Here is a 17,823-nt window from a genome sequence, read left to right as displayed (position 1 = left end):
CGGTGGTTCGAGGGAACGAGTTGCACGCCGAAACGGGCACGGTGGAGTGTGGAGGGAGGCTGTGGTGCCGGCTCTAAAGAAAAGCTGCCCTAACAAAGGCGCCTTATTTCACGCCCAATGTATCCCGCCTCAGACACGATCGTTAAGATACCTATCCTAGCGAGGTGCGAGTTCCCCCAACCCCTATCCGCTTCCACCCACCCACTCCCAACCGACCCTCTTTCTCTTTTTCCTCCGCGAAACCCTCGAAAACGGTTCGTTCCTCCTTACGGATGCGTGCCTTTCGACTCGGAGTGGCCCGGAGGGTGTTGTCGAGCTGACTTACAACGCTCCGCGAGGCCTCGCGCTCGTCAATCCTACGCGATGGAACCGCTTCTTACCGACCCTCCCTTTAGTTTCTTTTTTCTTTTTCTTTTTTTTTTTTTTTTATTCACTGGAGAGGAACGCGCCGCGACGCGATATAAAATATAACAAAGACGTTATCCGATTCGCCGGGGTCTCTTAACCGAGTTGCCTAAACGGTTACGATTCGTTCGTCTGGTCCGAAACACCGAGACTACTCGCTGGAGATCGATACGATCTTTGAAACGTTCTACTTTCTCACGAAACACGCGCCGGATAAAAAAGCAAACGAGAGCTAGCCCGATTAGTACTCGACGCGAAACGACGAAAGATTCACCGTCCAATTGTTCCGAGGCCGGGCGTCGAAATTAATTTACAGGGAGGAAACGAATGGGCGCTTCGTAGACCGTTTTTAACGGTTCGTTGGACCGTGCGCGGGGTTAATATCCCAGGGAGGCGTTGTCGCGGTGCCACGAACGAGAGGGGGACGGAACGAGCCGAGAGGAGAACCTCGTAGGAAACTTCGAGCGGGGTTTCCTCTCATCCTAGCGGGCCGATATTGTACAAGATGACCCGCAATTCGTACCCGGGCTCGAACGACGGTCGTCCTCGTCGTCCTCGTCGTCGTTTCTTATGGGTTTACGCTTCCTGAATGGGCGTGCGCGGCCACGCGGCCGCCTAGGGTGGCTTTATCGGGGCGCAGGGACGCTTTGTGCCGCGGCGCTCGATTATGCGCGATATTCGCGCGCCAGTCGCGGTTGAAAAGCCCTCCCTAACACCGGCACGGTATCAGCCCGAACCTACACGCCGCTGCACAATAAACCCGCGATAATAAAAATGAAAAGCCGCCACGTCGACGCCGCGTCGCCAAGAATTCGCCCGTACGACGAGCGACAGTTATCTCGCGGCTGGGATAAACGCGACACGGGAGAACCTCTCGTTCGGCTCGATAACGCGCGGTAATTGTCTCGATGGTCGACGAATTAGCGAAGAGAACGAGCGAATCGCGCGACACGCCAAAATACAAGATCCATGTCTGTGTTCGAGCGGTCGAACGAGAATATCGTCCGCGCGAATTTCTGGACACGTTCCTCGTTTTCTCGGAAGTTATCGCAATAGGGACGTTTTCGATCCAAAAACATTCATCGCGACGTTATCATTGGGGAAGAATTTATCGAATTATAAATAATAGAGTTCTCTCAAAGTCCCAAGTGTTTCTAAACTTACGCTGTGGTAAAATTACGATGGTAAGTCGTCGCGAGCTCGAAACGCGTTTCTCTGCGAGTAGCGTCAGCATTTGGTTTCTTCCTCGTGTAATTTCGTCCTCGCTAGCGATCGTCTCGCGCGACTCTCTCGCGCTGATCGTTTTTCACACCGATCGAGTCACGCGTTAAAAGTGATCGGTGTCGCTAACAACGATTCGATCGTCATCGACGCGAATCGTTCCGCGGGACGTTTCACACCGACGATCCTTGGCATCGAGCCGGTTCGTCGAATCTCTCTCGCCGTCGGCGACGTAGCGATGAAACGATCGGCCAAAAACGGGAGCAAAACGAGGCGTAATAACGACGCGAATGGCCGTAAGTGAATAGGAACGGAGCCGACGGTTACCCGGAGGGAAGACGGGACTTCAACCCCGATGGAGATTGATGCGGATTGCATTAATCTACCTCTGTCTGGGCTGTCCTTGCCACTAGCACCGAGCGCGGCCGGTTTTCACCGTACGAAGAATAATGCGGATATATTAAGCCCCGACCGTCCGAACGCTCCTCGTCCTCGAGCTTTTCGAAAATATATAATCCAGGGACGTGGCGTCGTCCACTCCGGTAACCCGGTTCCCCGGCCCGTTATCGGTCCTTCCTTCCGTTCGGTTGGAAATTTCCGCTCTTACACGGCTCGTCAACGACGCGGACGCGATTTAACGGTGACTCGCGTGCACGTAGCCACGTATTCGGTTATACCGAGCGTTTCGCGTTCCCTACGGTTCCGAGTAAATACCACCAGGGAGTATTCCGGCGGCATAGTTTCCAACGCGAAGTGGAAACTTTCGACCGCAACCACCGTATCGAATACGCGCGCCAATTCGAATCGAGCAGCCATTTTTCCTCGACCGAGTTACCATACTTCTAATGCCGTTTACGATACGTGGTCGTCGATCGGATAAACTCGGAGAACGAGGATCCAGTTCCCCGTTCCATCGAGAGAAATTACGACTCGTCGTGCATGGACGTTTTGCACCGTTGGTAGCGATGTTCGAAGACATCGTGTCGAGGAATGCTCCCTTCGTGCGCGAGACGATATTCCACCGACCGAGGGAACCAATGATCTCGTTCTCCGATTTTAACGCGCTTTCGTGGAAGCGTACGCTGCACGGGAGAACGCCTTGTCACGGGGAGAACATTGGACGCGAACGCTCGATAATTTTAGAGGTACTATTGTAATCGAATTGCTCGTAGGTTCGAGCAATTGTTCGGTGTACTCTACCGGGGTAGAGAATACCGGGGTATTCGCGGAAATCGAAAAGGGGAAGTAATAACAACGATACTTATTTTTACGTCAACCGTGGAACGAAAGTCGCGAAACGAACAAGGAAGATTTAAAACGATTCCGTGTTTCAGGTATCTCTCGGAGCGACGAGACGGTCACCGGGTACAATTAATTCTCTCTGGTAGTAGGAAAAAGCAAACTCGTTGAAGAGACGTTGCCAAAGGCGGCCGTTAATTGATACCACTGTACCTTTCGAGCCGGATCTTTCGTTCGTACTCTCGGAGCCGTTTTTCCTCTTATTACCGACGAAACTCTCGGTATTTTTCACCGTGAACGAGAACCTCTGATCTCGACTCGGTGGAACCGTTTGTTACTCGCGAAAAACTCTCTTCGCGCGTCCTTTGAACGTCGCCGTTTACTCGTCGTCGAGAGGGCCACGGGGAAACCTCTCGGATCGATCCTCGTCCCGCGATTCCACGGCGTAAACCCGCTCGCTCCGGCTCGCCACCTTCGGGCCGTCTCGCTCCGTCAAAGCGGAACAAGGTTAAGGGTCGTAGGCGGAGATTCGACAGAAGTACGAGAGATAGCTGCAAGTACGAGGAAAGTTCCTCGCAAGTTTAGATCGAGTTCAATCTCCGAGCGACGCGATCGTTGCTCCCCGTTGCTTCGTCTTTCGTTCAACCTCGCCTCGCCTCTGTCCCGCATCGGGTTATCGTCTAATATCCGCGTCGGAAGCGGGGGAGGGGTCGGAAGATGGACGAAGGAACGAAATATCGGAGCCATCGTCGCGTCGTTCCCCTTGCTCCTCGTTCGTTCCGCGTTCCTTCGGTCACCGTCTCCCTTTTCGCGCCGTTGACGAAGCGCTCGACCCTCGAAATTGCGCGCACCGTCCTCGTCCCGTCCGAACACATTTTTCCGGGACTTTGTCGCGTAACCGGACGCGGTGACAAACTTTCCGCGCGGAAACTTCGGCAATCGCGAGTTCGCGACTCGTTCCGACGAGCCGGTTTCCCTCGTTTACGAGTTCCAACGTCTTCCTACGTTCTCGCGTTCCTCGACCATGGAGAACGCCCAACGCCTCGGTTCGCGTGTTTACGGCCGAGAGAACGAGGAACGGGTACGACGATCGACCTCGGACGTTTCGAAATACCTATTTCGAAAGACAGTTCCGGAATGGTTATTTTTCCGCCCCGAATTTCGGTATCGGTAACGTTCCGGCGTAACTCGATCGGCTCGATCCCGATCCGGTCGGCGTTGCTCCGAACAACCCGTTTATTTCCCGCTAACTGCGAGAAGAGCGATGAAACTGTGTTTCCTTTGACGTTCGACGATCATTTTACGAACGAGTTCGCATCGCGCGTAGCGGGTATCCTCCCCTGGCGCTTTGACCGCTCGGTCAGCCTTTGACGAGTACCGAGAATTAATTCGTCCGAGAGCGGCTGTTTTTACGCGCAAGGTCCGGGGAATAAAAATCGGCCGTCTTCCCTCGGCTCTACGGTAACGAAAACACTCGCGACCGGTAACGAGGTTTCGACACGGTTCGAGAACATCGTTCGGCGCGAGCGTTTCGAAATTACGATTCGTAAGTCGAGATTCTTGGTCGAAATCTTAACGCGCGAGCAAGATGCGCGCAATCGTTATTCTCCGTGACTCGTTACCGATAAATAGTAAACGAAAGAATGAATGTTAATCCAAAGTCACCGATCAAATGTTCGCGACCGTTCCAAAGTTTCCCTAGAGGAGCAAGGTAGACTCGGGTACTGTCGTTCGGAGCTCGTAAGTGTCACAGGTGCGAGCAACGCGCAAAAACGGGACAAGACACCGAGACGCTTCCGTACGTCAAAGTCCAAATCGTCGATAACACGTTATGCGAATTTTCCAAAATATCGCTAGACGTGGGAAGACGAGGTCGTCCTCTGTCCTCCGCGTTACCATGGCTCCGCTCCATTAAAAATGGAACACGCGCGGGACGGTTCCGAAAATCGAGGCTAACCAGCTTCGGTCGAATCGGGTTTGGAAGTTGAATTTTTCCTCGATGCTAACTGAGCCCGCGGATTGCTCGTCCCCCGTGACTCCGTTCCCCGCGCAATGACGCGCGCCAGGAACAAAGTTATCCAACCGAGTTCCCAGAAAGGCTTTCCACGTAGTTGAAACGGGAGTCGTGGCACCCGGTTGTCGAATAATCGAACGCGTTATTAGATCATCGATTTTCCAACGGCGAGACGGCGACGCGGCTACCTCGGAAGCATGGAATTACTCGGGCACGTCAAGTGCCTAACAACGTAACGCTGCGTACGTTTCAGGCGCATCGGAGCAAACAAAGTTAACGTTGCACCGCGATGAAAGCGCTCGGCCTGCAGGCAGGGAAATTCGCTTTTCCGGCCCGCTTCGAACGGGAAAATTCGATCAGCCGCGACGGATTGTCGTTCGCTGATGGCTTCATTACCTTACTTTACCGCACTGCCAACGAGCGTGGACCGAAACAACCGGGACGTGGAAAATGTTACGGGGTCGCAGAGACGCTATTTAGACACTGGACCCCGTTTCGGGGTGATGCTAGGGAAAAATGCGCTAATTATTTCGACGTGGCCCCGTCTCCAAACACGACGTCGATATCGACCTCGTTAACCGCGACGTACGTGTATAGGATCGAACTCGATTCTATCGTTCGCTTCATTTTCTCTTGGTACCGGCGAAACGTGCGACAAAGACGCTGAAAGGACGAGTAATTAAATTTGTGGAGATTTTTCGATCGAAGACTGGTAACATTTTATCTCGACGAGACGGGAATGAAATTTTATCTCGACGAGGCGCGAATGACATTTTATTCTCGTATTCGAATTATAATTTTTCTTAGACGAGAAGGTGCTGCATCCGATGCTCGAAACATCTGAACGAAAATTTCCCCCGTTCCTTTTCCTCGGTGATTTGTTCGATCGAAGACGAGTAACATTTCATCTCGACGAGGCGCGAATGAAATTTCATTCGCGGATTCGAATTATAATTTTTATTAGACGAAAAGGTGCTGTATCCGAAGCTCGAAACATCTGAACGAAAATTTCTCCCGTTCTCTTTCCTCGACGATTTTTCGATCGAAGACGAGTAACATTTCAACTCTCGACGAAGCGCGAATGAAATTTCATTCACGGATTCGCATTCTAATTCTCGTCGAAACTTTCGGCCGAAAATTTCTCCGGTTTCTTTGAAAAGGAATCGCGACGATCGTCCATCGAATTCCGTGTCACCGCGAACGTTCACGGTTGCCGGTTCCACGAGGAACATCCTCGAAGTCTCGGTACTCGCGGTAGCGTTTTACCAGCTCTATTCGTCGACTGCGGGCGTTTAACCAGCCGGAACGGTGGACCGAATTTAAACAAGTCCAAAGGGGAGTCCAGGAAGTAGAAGCGAAAGGAGGGTAACGAAGGGTGAGCGGGGACGACGGAGGGAGGTTGATGAACGAGGAAGAAGAAGAAGAAGACGAAGAAGAAGAAGAAGAAGCCACCTTTCAGGACCGGAGCCGAAGTATGCAGCCTCTGCCAGACGCCAGGCGTTTCCTTAATTGCATTTTTATGCTCGCCCGGATTTCCGGCCCGAGAAAAAAGACGGAGACGGAAGGCCGACTATGGAGAGAAAGAGAACGAACCGAGAGGGGAGAGGGGACGAAACGGTACGGCGAGAGGAGACGAGTTTATTATCCCGCTGGAAGAGGTTCACGGTTCCACGGGTGTCCATTAACGTATCTCGATTCAACGCGGACCGAGGCGAACGAGACTCGCGATCGACGGGACATCGTCGTAGCAACGATTCTCTTCCGTCTCGTTAAATACTACCACCGTCCCGTATAATTATCCATTGGGAACGAAACGCGAACCTGGACCAACGCTCGATCGAACCGAGGGGGGAAAAAACGAGCAGCGATAATCGTTCGAGCGGTCGTGTTTTTAAGAATTGTAAACTTTGGTCGCGACAAGAATACGGGGAGGACCGAAAACTGTAACGATCGAATCTCGTAGAAATTCTAAAATTGCTTACACCGAGCCTCTACTTTCGACGCACTGTCCAAATTCCATCGAGGATCGTTCGAAGATAACTTCCCGACGTTACTTTCGTCCTCTGGTATCTCCACTCGCATCCGTTGTCAAAGATACTTATCCACGGCTAGTTGTCGATAACGCGATTCAATTCGAAGAGCCTCTTTGATTTTCAACTTTAGACTGGTCTTTTCCCGCGTCGATTCGCCGAGGCGGCGTCAAAGGGGGTTTCACCGTACGAAAGAAAGAAATTTCGCGCACGGTGTCGTTTCGTGCGTCTCCGTTTTATCATTTCGCCCAATCGGAAGACGAAACGGGCGATTCCTTTCGAAGGGGGCTGGTAGCTGTCGCCGGAGCTCGATAACAGGTTCGAGAGACAAAAGAGGTTCGATGAGAGTGTAGGTACCAGAGAAGAGGAGGATTTCGACCGGTCGAACAAATAGCGGGGGAGGGAGGGGGTCGTGTAACAGCCGGAAATAAGTTCGAACCGGCTCGTAGCATCGGGGTATTCGTTCCTTCTGTCCGAGCCCCTTTCACGGGTTCGGATTTATTGAAATTTTATGCGGTATCCCGATGAGGTCCAACTCGGAAGTTTTATCAACGGTTCTAGGTGGCCGGACCTTATATTACCGTGGAGCGGTGCAGAGGGAGGGGGACGAACGAGGGAGGGGGTGTGTGCTTCGATTTCGTTCCACGAAGCCGATTTTCTCGTTTATTCCGCTTCCTCGCGATTCCGAGCGAGGGGGGCCGCGGAATATCTCGGCTCGCCGGGATAAAGGAAATTCGGGGTGGAAGGCCATCGGGAGACCGTCTCATGTTTAAAAGCAAAAGCATAAAAATATCCCGGAGAAAATGGCGGACGGTTACGGGGACGAATATAAATCGCGGATATATTCATCTTCGCCCGGTGGATATTAGATCCGGCATGGCCACTCCCGATCGAGACCTTTTTCTTTTTCAACCGCGCCGAGAGTATTTCGAACGGCTCGATGACCTACCCCCTCTGTCGCGTTCGAGCGCGTTACGTTTACGGCGAAACGTACAAATAACTTGGAGGGTGACGAGGCTCGCGACAACGCATCATTTCGTTCGAAAGCTTCGATCGGTATCGATCCGCGACGCGTAATGTTTTACCACCGGGAAATTTCATTACGGATGCACGGATCGTTTAACGCGCGTCGAACGCTAAACGTACGGGTAGGTATATTAAATTTTGTCCTCGTTGAACGCGGCTACGTACGGTTGTGCCATTTCGATCGAGTATCGTTGGAAATATTACCGATGTTGCTACACGGTGGCCGCGTGACGAGATTAAAAATAAATACTCGAGACTCGCGTCACGACCGTATCGATTCGAGCTCGACGCGACCCGACCGAGAAGAAGAACAAAAATTTCGAGATTCGTCGCGTGAATTTCCAACCACGGCCACGGATGCGAAAGTACGCCTCTCGACGAGCGTTAAAAACTAGAGGCGTTCGCACGATTACGTTCGAGGATCGTTCACCGTACGGTTCTTTTCTCACCGCGTGGTAATTTTTCGCTCGTCGTTTCGGTTCGAGAAGACACGTTGTTGCGAAATACGTAATTTTGGATCTCGCGAAACGGGCATCTCGGAACGCCACCGAGAGAAACGATCGTTCGAGTCGCGTTCCGAATGCGCGGAACGTCGTTGAAACTCGATAGTCGTCGGAAAGATTAGCCGCGCACAGGTCTAAGAATCGAAGCCGCAGTCACGTCGTCCATTGCGGCTCGGTCGCGGCCAAGAACGTGATCCGTTTAATGCCCCCGATCGAAACGAACGTTACTCACCCTAGGTTATGGTTGTCCGTATTGTCCGGCGCGTCCTCCGTGACGGAGTCCTGGGTGAGGGGACCTTGAGTGACGTCAACCCCCATGCTGCCCAGATCCAACGTGGCGTACGTTCTGCGCGCTTGCACCCTTGTGCCGCACCCGCCGCCTCCACCGCCACCGCCACCGCCGCCGGTCACTTCCCCGCTACGGCCGCCGCTACCGACCAATTCCTGATAGAGTTCATCGTAGAGGGAACTGCTGTTTCCGTTGCTGTTTAACGCGTTGTCCAGACGGGCCGGATCTAAGTGGTAATTCGGATTCTCGAACGAGAGCAGACCGTTCTCTGGAAAATTCGACGAAAGATACCTCTTAGCGTGTTTGCGAACCATTTGGCACCGGTTCGCGAAAGTACTCCGGAGCCGTACACCTCCGAACTTATAGTAGAGACGCAAGCATAATTCGGTGGCAATTAGAGTTAAGTGAAATTCGACGTAATTGCGCATAAACTAACGTACGTACGTCCGTACGTCCGTACCTCGAAGGACGCGTCTACTCGAGAACAGGCCCCTGGGAAAAAGGATTCTCCGGCGAACGGAATCGGCTACGAGACGCTACGTTACGCGAGATCGAAAGAAATGGAACGGAAGAGTTATATCGCTCGGTGAAACGTTGTCAAAGGAATCGATAACTTTGTTTGCGCGCGAAACACCGACATCGGAGAGGAGAAATTTCAATTCCGGATCGCGCTACGGGCTCGAAATTTTCATAGGCAAACGCGCCTCGATGTATCTCGCCCGATTTCGTCGGAGCGGCCCGTCGAGAGGAAAATTTAATTAAAACGTTTGCGCGATAAAAATCCGTAACCGTGTAACATCGACGGGAATATCGTCCAAGATGCGCCGAGAGCAGAATTACGAACAAGGAGGACGGAAAAGGTGTCAACTCCTCGATGAAACGAGTACCAAGAATGTACAAATATACAAATATACATTTACGAACGATAAATCGACGGATCTCTCTCTCTTTTTTTTTTTTAGATTCTCGGTTCGATGCAACGTGCGCGACCGCGGATATTTTTAATTAAATTTCGACAAAATACTCGTCGTGAAACGATATTTGTACAATAGACGGTAATAATTCTCTCGTCGTTAACGACGACAGTTATTACTTCCCTAGGAATGCACGGTCGGGAGATGCTCGATTTAAAAAAAAAATTCCAAAGCTCGACTGTCCCCTTAACGTTGCGCAATATTGAACTATTGCCGTCTGGTGAACATTTCCCGGCAACTCGAGATCGTAAAATTCCTTTCAATGATCGTTCGCGTCTGGCGTCGTAAGATAAACGAAAATATTCCGTTCGAGCGATAATTCCCTCGTCCCGTTGCAGGTCTTTCGCCGTGTAATACGATTGTTCTATGCTCGAACAATTCCGTTCGTAGCCGTGTATCGATGCGAAACGATGCTTCGCCAAGGGCCGCGAGACTATTGCACAGTGTGACATGCAGTAACCGCGCGTGCTGCGAGTACGTCGGATGGAAGATCGGTAGATCGCGCGAAGCGGAGGTCAAGGTTCGTGGATCGTAACGGCCCGGGATAGGTGTAGTCAACGATGTCGATGGAAGCGTGAAACGGCGCTACCGGCGGCCCTTTGGTCGTTTTTACGAGCAATCGTGGAAAGGTTCGCGTACGTTCGGGGAAAAGAGAGAGAGAGAGAGAGAAAGGGGAGGATAAGAGAGGAGATAGAAAAAAAGAAACGCGGCGCGTGTGATCGTTTTTTTTTGGAAAAATTGCGCGATCGCGAGAGCGTCGCAGAGCGTCGCAGAGCGGATCGGTCGTTTTTACGCGTATCGTTGGTGAGTGGTGGAACGGGTGGCGAAAATAAACGAACGAAAGGAAAATAAGAGGCCGCCGGAGCGGTAAATACGAAACGAGACGAGGGCTAGGCGGAGCGGATCGATCGCGAAAGCTCGCGAGCCGAAACGCTCGAAAATCGTCGGGATCGGGTCGCCTCCAGCCCTGTTCTCTCCCTCCCGGTTCCTCGGAGTAAGAGGATTGAAACGTTGACCGATCGATTCTCGCGAAGAGGTTTTCAAAGTTGAAAAAGCAAAGTAGAATGAAGTTGAAGCGCGCGACAGAGTACACCCAGATTTATTTTGACGTGCTCTACTCACTGATGCTCCTGAGCAAGACGACAGTGGCTAGAAGAACGTTGTACAGAAATCGACAGAACGCATCCATGCCGCGACGCCGACGCCGGTCATATTGTTAGAAAAATCTCGGCCGATAATCGCGAAACGATGCCAAGAAGCTCCCCGTGTACTTATCGACAAGCTATCGGGTATATACACGCGACGTGTACACAGATGCGAGGCGTACATAGAGAGGAGAGCCCCGAGGAACGTGTGCACGGGTGTGTGTGTGGGTGGGTGCCTAAGTCGAATCTCCTTGGCCTCCTTTGTCCCTTCCTTCCTTCCTTCCTTCCTTTCTTCTATCCTTGACACTCCTATCTCCTCCGCGTCTACCTATCTCGCTCCTGCTCCCGGTATTGATTCAACCGCGAGCTTTAAGCCCTGTGCTTCGAGAACTCGAGCTTCTTTCGGTCAAAGGGACGCAGACCGCGCTCGGTTCGTACTCGGTTCGTACTCGGTTCGTACTCGCTTCGTCGATCTCGGCGCGCGTCGAACCCGACATCGCCGAGCGCAAATACTCCCGGACCTACGATCGAGAAGAATTTCTTTTTCGTTCGTCGATTCGCTCCTCGAACGAGGAACGAACCGCGAATCGTTTCCACGTCGCGACGAAATAGAACGAACGATCGAAATCGCGCTCGACGATCCTCGATTCGATTCAAATTTCACCGACACCGGATTCTACGAACCAGAACGACCGGCTGGCTTTTCTTCCCGTTGGCGAATCTTCGGGCGATGCACTTTTTCCGCGAGCCTCGAGGAACAACGGGACAATCGGGTAGCATGGTTAATCAGTCGATCGAATTGCCCGGACGAGGTTCGTTTCCGCGTCCCTTTGATGCTTTCTCTGTCGGCTAATTCGGCGTTTGTCGCGACCCTTGTGACTTTCACCGACCCGTACTCCCGTTGCGAACAAAAAAAGCTCGATCAATTTCTCCACTCTTCCCTCTCGTCGTCTCCGTCGAGGGCTCGAAACGATCGATTCTCGATCGTCTTTTTTGCGATTCGACGGCCGGTTTCGGCCCGGTGATACGAGAACGGGGAAACTTCGTTTATTTTTCCCCTCGAAGGGTGAATAATTATCCCGAAATTCGTGGAAAGTCGAACGAAAGGGTGGCTGCTCGGTTACGGACAAATTTTGTCGACGACTACGAGTAACGTTCGCGCGTCTCGTAGCACGCATCCGCGAGTAAAAGTTCGGGCGGCGATTTCGGCCTCTCAGGATGTATCTCGTTACTCGCTTCGAAAAGAAGCCCGAAGGCGCGGGAGAAGAAGAGACAAGGGAGCTCGAAACTTTCCGACGCGAAAGAACGGTCGAAACTTCGCCGTAGAGTTTACCCTCGGCTATCGGCCGGGCGAGAAAAGCCGAGGAAAAAGTTCCGCGGAAGGAGAAGATTCGACGAATCGCTCGTTAACGTTCCATTAATTCCGCGCTCCACGAGTGTGTCGGTAACCGGTCTTATTCGTCCAATTATTCAAACAGAAGTTACCGGAGAACCGGAGCGAACCAACTTCTCGAGAGTTAGGCACGAGTACCTCGAGAAGAGATCGAGGGACCGTTCGAGCGGGACGATCGATTCGCGAACGATGCGCGTATTCGAGAGATTTTCAACGCGCGGAAGAGTTTCAGACGATCGACACCAACGACGTGTGTTTCTAGAAAGTTGGGCACCTCGAAAGAGAACGATAGTTGTACGTGGGTCGGATAATTCCATAGAACTATCGTAACGACCGGTTGTTACCACGGTGGAACATCATCGACGATACCGAGCCAATAACGATCGCTCCGTGGCTTGTACTCGAACGTATTTTAATTCCGCGAAGCGGAGTCGAAGGGCGTTTTACCGATGAAAAAAGAAAGCTCGAAGACTCGGTTAATTCGGGTGGAGGGTTCGAAGGATGACTCAGCGGTAGGGTGGAGCGTTTGCGCGCGACAAACTGGCTCGCGAGCCTCGTCTTGCCGCATGCTCGTTATAGGTATGACCGAGTGGAGTGCAGTTGCAGCCGTAGTTGTAGCCACCGCGGCCCGTTCGAACGAATCTCGTTATTTCGCGCAGGAAGAGTACGAACGGAGTTGCGGGAAAAGGAAACCGAACCGAGAGCTTTACACTTTTACCGCGCCTCTCGTGTTAGTTCCAGTGGATAAGGAGGAAGATAAAAGGGCGTAAAACGCGGAACGTTGTTCAAACGTTGCTAAACTCGTGCCACCGATTCGACCGCGGCTTTTAAAATTCATTTCGTTCGCCGGGGCGGACGACCGACCGAGAGAGAGAAATTATAATACACTTTAACCGCGACGAAACAATTTGTTCGAGCACGAGCGCACGGAAATATGAAAAAAAAAGAAAAGAAAATAAATACTGTTCACCGTCCCGGTATATTTTATTCCTTGGGCGTTCGTACATAAGTAATCGCGAGACTGATTAACCGGTGGGCGTTCGACGATCGATATCTCGACGAGTTTCAATTTTTTCTGGAAACGAACCCTTGACGCGAGCGCGATGTTCTTTCCCGTTTAATTCCCGCGAAGCCGATGGAAAAAGAAACAATAAGAAAATTCCGAGTTTCGTTTCGATACAGACGATTCTTTCGTGTACGAAGCTGCGCGTCGATGATCTGCCACGAGTAGCGGCACCGTTCGAATATGCAAATTGAACAGCTGTTGGATAGTTACGACAACGAAGTCTTGGATAAATTCCCAGACACGGTCGGGTGGTTTTCTTCCACGAAGAAACGGTCCGCGAATAGGTCGTCGCGAGAGACCGCACTGCGGGAGCGGGCGACCGCGACGAAGAAAATGGACCGGAAATGCGGTTTCCCGACGCGAGGACATACGTAGTCGCGGGACCGAGTCAGCGGATTCCGCGCGGCGTCTCCGCGAGTGCATTTCGTTATTTCTTCGTGAACGGGAAGTCCTCGAGGAGAAGTCCGGGAACGGTGGCCGAGCAGGGCTGAGTTTTAAAGTTTGGACACGCTTTTGGCGTTAGAACCGGAAGCACGGGGACGAAGCGAGAAGGAGAAGGGCGTGGGAAGACCGAACAACGAGGACAGGGAATAAGGGAGGGAGAGAACTCCGTCACCGCCCCTCGATGAGTCACCCTATCGATTCCTCGGCCGAGTCTAGGTGAAGTCTAGGGGGTGAAGGGGCCTTTTACCACCGGCGAGCACCTCTCGCTTCGCTTCTTTTTTTCCCTCTGCTATCTCGCTCTCTCCATCTCTCCCCCTCTCTCTCTCTCTTTCGTCGACGTCGTCGTCGTCGTCGTCGAGGTCCTTACGTAAGTCCTTTCCACGGAATATTAACTTTCATGGGCGCGGAGCAACCTCCTACACCACGTTCCTTCGTTGCTCGGAATTGCGAGGGTCACGTATCTCGTAAGTACCGAACGCGATTGGCCGAGTCCGTGGAGTATTCTCGGGCCCTGGAACGTTGGGCGCGGGGGAAGGGGAAAGGACGGCAGTCATTTTTTAACGGGGGTGACGCAATGCAAACCGATTTTCCCTTCGAGAAAGAGAGAGAGAGAAAGGGACTACGGTCGGCGATAATTTAAACGTCGAAACGTTCGATCGAAGAAGGGACGAGTGCAATTTCGCAACGGACGGAATTCCAAGCAATTTTTGACGAGAGAAAGAAATACGTGTCCTCGGACCACGCGAAGAAAAGAGCGAGAGAGAGAGAAATCCTCGTCAGGGTGTTATATTTCACGCTACATAATCCACGATAATACTACTTGGAATCTTTCTGGGCCGCGTTCCATTCTTTCCGTTCACGGTTCACCGCGATAAGATTTTCCACGGGAAATAAAGCGATTCTCGCACCCCGCGGTCACCTTCTCCGCGGAATTCAACGTTTATTCGAGCTCGGCGCTCGCGATTATGCTCGGGGCGCGCGTCGATGCCGCGCCACCCTCGCGCGTCCCTTCGACTCACCCACCCTCCCCTCCCCTCCCTTTCACCCCGTAACAACGGAGTTACGGTCTTAAATGTCTCTCGCACGGCGAACCGTAGAGAATGGGGTGCGAAGAATCAAGTACCGTGTCTCGTTACGGGCGAAAAAAGGCCGGGGCAATTTCAAAAGCGGTCGTTAAGTTTTACGGCACTCCGAAAATGTTGCCGGGCCTGGGAAAAGGTCAAGATTTTTCGGGTAATGGTGGCTTTTTCCAACCCCAGCGACGTCGTTTCCTCGATGGATTTCCATCTCGTCGAGGGGCCCGTTCGCGGTTCTTTCACTGGCCCAAACTGCCACCCTCTTCGAGATCGACTTCGGTGAGTCGATCGCGCCAATTTCCCGCGCTTCGACGTTCACACCGTGGTGTCTAACACAGCGCGAGAACGCATCCTATCGATCGACGCGACGGGACATTTGTAACGTGGAAAAGTAAGAGAGTACCGATTGTACTGAGAAACGTCCTCGAGGTTTCACCGAAACGAGGGAAACATCTACCGAGTGAGAAACTTACCGAAATAAAATCGATTCCCGGTAAATAATATCGAGGAGGACTCGAGGCGATAAATTGGTAGAATCGATCGACGAAGACTGAGAATTATAACGTCGGTGTTTCGAGAAGTACGGTTTCACGGAGAAGCTTCGCGTCACGGAATTAAGGATTACGCGAGAACTCGAGTCGGAGGGGGACGGTGAAAATAGCCGTGAAAAATATACCGAAGGTGAAAATTCAATTGGAATATCGTATGTCGAAGCAGCTGGAACAATACCCTCGTCCCGAGCGGAACGGTTTCGTTCCGTCGGTCGTCGAGGACGATTCGATCCGCGGTGATCGACAACGGGAATCGCGGATCGACGAGCAACGATAACACGAGAGGGGGAGGGGGTTGGTGGTACGCAGGGGCGCGTTGGAAGATCAGCGAACGGGAGCTTCCGCTTTTTTCCATCCACTTTTCTCCCCGTTCATTTTCGTCGAACAGGCTACGAACAATCTCGTTCGAGGGCAATTGGGCTTTCCGTTCTTTCTCGCTCGACGCTCGCAATAGCGTTTCCCGGGGACGCGGAGCCCCGATGGTTAGGTAGATTGGCTTCACAGAAGGATGCTTGTACCTATTTTTCCCTCGGTTTCTCCCCACGCCCCTCCCCAGCCCTCCCCACCGTTTCGCTACTCGCCGCCATAGTCCCGACGATCGAGCGACGCACACTTTGGAAACGCTCGTCCCGTTGGCGCTTAGACGTCCCGGCGCCATTCACCTACGGCGCCGCACGCAACCCTTAAACGCTATTAGCCGCGCCATACCTCCTCCACCGGCTCCACCGGCTCCACCGGCTCCACCGGCTCCACCGCCCCCGTCCACCGCCCCGTGGCTCTCGCTCGCATCGACCACTTCCGCGCCGTTGTTATCCGACTCCTCGATACCGTCGAACGGTCACCGCGGGTGGACCAATAAACTCCTCCCGGCGATTAGAAGACCCCCTGTACGCGTGCTCGAGCTCTTATCGCGCGCCTTATCGGACGAGGGCGAAATCGCGGAGGGAAAATTGCGAGCGCGACGCACCGTGATCGTCACCGGATACTCACGATCGATACCGCGACGACGGTTCGGCCATTCTCGCGCAGCTGCTCCGATCATTTACGATCGAATCGACCGCAACGATCTCTCTTTCTTTCGCGTTGCGCGGACGACGCGTGAACAACGCTCAAAAATTAACGAAACGTCGCTCGAATTGTTAACAAAGCGTTGCTCAGACGTTAACGAGAGAAGTTGCAAGAAATCTCCTCGAATCGACTATCGGAGTTACGTATCCGATCGTTTATGTTCTCCCTCGCCGGATAATCACGATTGTTTCGAACCGCAACTCGAGTTACCATCCAGGCACGGAATTATCGAAACCTCTTACTTCTCGCCGCGAGTGCAACAGCATCGAGGACGCGCGAGTTTTCGACCGAGCGAGCAGAGGAGTCGCGTTCTCGGTGGTGCAACACGCGGAAACGCGACGATACATCGCGCGAAACGCGCAGGATTCGTTGCTCGGACGATAAAATTCGTTCGAGCGACACCGATGAGGATAACGCGAAACGCGAGAGCTCGTCCGACCGTGCACCGTCCGTTTTCACTTGAACGTACGAGCGGCGCGAGAACGCGACAGTTAAAAGCGCCGCCCGTTGGTTTATGGTTCGCGTAAAGTCGGAGGCGTCCGATGAATATGAATAAGTGGCGCGGGCCGCGATTCGCGGCTTCTATCCGCGCGAGGACGTCGGCTATCGTTCCCTCTCCTTTTATTCTCCGCGTCTCTCGACCGTGCTCCCAGGGCCCGGCTACTCTACCCGATTGCTATTTGCTGATGCGTTAGCGCGCGATTTAACGAAGAGTAAAAGGCTGTCTCGAGCGGAGGACACTTCCGCGAAATTCGTTTTAACGGCCGATTTATTCCCTCCGTCGCCCGGACGCGCGAACGGTGCTCGAAAGTTACCGAGGAAGAACGTTGGACGAGGTGTCTCGAAACGATACCGCGCGAGAGAGAATACTATAAAAACGGGGGTACGGTTTTCCGTTATCGCGACGAGAGACAGATTCCCGAAGTTGAATTCGAGTGGACGCGTTTCGAACACGGTCAACGTTTCATCGTCGTACGGATCGGTCGAGGGTGTATACGAATTTCTAACCCGTGGAGTGACTTCGTTCCGATAAAATCGGTTTCGAGGGTCAGTCGAAAGTGTTTCTTTTCCGCGAGCCTAGGCCAAGTTCGCTTCCCGAGCTTCTCGAATCGGTCCGCGGCGAGGGTCTCGCACGGACAAATACGGGCTCCGCGTTATCGCGTAGTTTTCTATTCCATTTGGCGCGGGAGCTCGCGAAACGTCCAGAGACGAACGAGGAGGTCTCGAGAGCTATCGGTCAACGAACGAGACACCGACGATATCTTTCCGGGCATCGAGCCGAGAGCGTTCGCCGGACGTTTCGCGAACGGAGGCTCGGGACAGGTCCGGTCCTCGGGGAAGGAATTTCGACGCCGGGAATTCAATGGAGGGTCTCTCGC

General features: G+C 52.8%; 1 protein-coding gene across 1 annotated transcript in view; it reads right to left on the bottom strand.

The window, feature by feature from the left end:
• LOC143151455 (protein Fe65 homolog) overlaps window positions 1-17,823 on the bottom strand; it is a 157,436-nt gene that overhangs the window by 57,158 nt on the left and 82,455 nt on the right. Inside the window, exon 4 of the mRNA XM_076320567.1 lies at window positions 8,671-8,995. Coding sequence (XP_076176682.1) covers window positions 8,671-8,995 — 325 coding nt within the window. The remainder of the gene's footprint in view (window positions 1-8,670; window positions 8,996-17,823) is intronic.

The sequence above is a fragment of the Ptiloglossa arizonensis genome, chromosome 9 (assembly GCF_051014685.1).
Source record: "Ptiloglossa arizonensis isolate GNS036 chromosome 9, iyPtiAriz1_principal, whole genome shotgun sequence".
Taxonomy (NCBI): Eukaryota; Metazoa; Arthropoda; class Insecta; order Hymenoptera; family Colletidae; genus Ptiloglossa; species Ptiloglossa arizonensis.
This window is presented reverse-complemented; position numbering and strand designations above follow the sequence as displayed.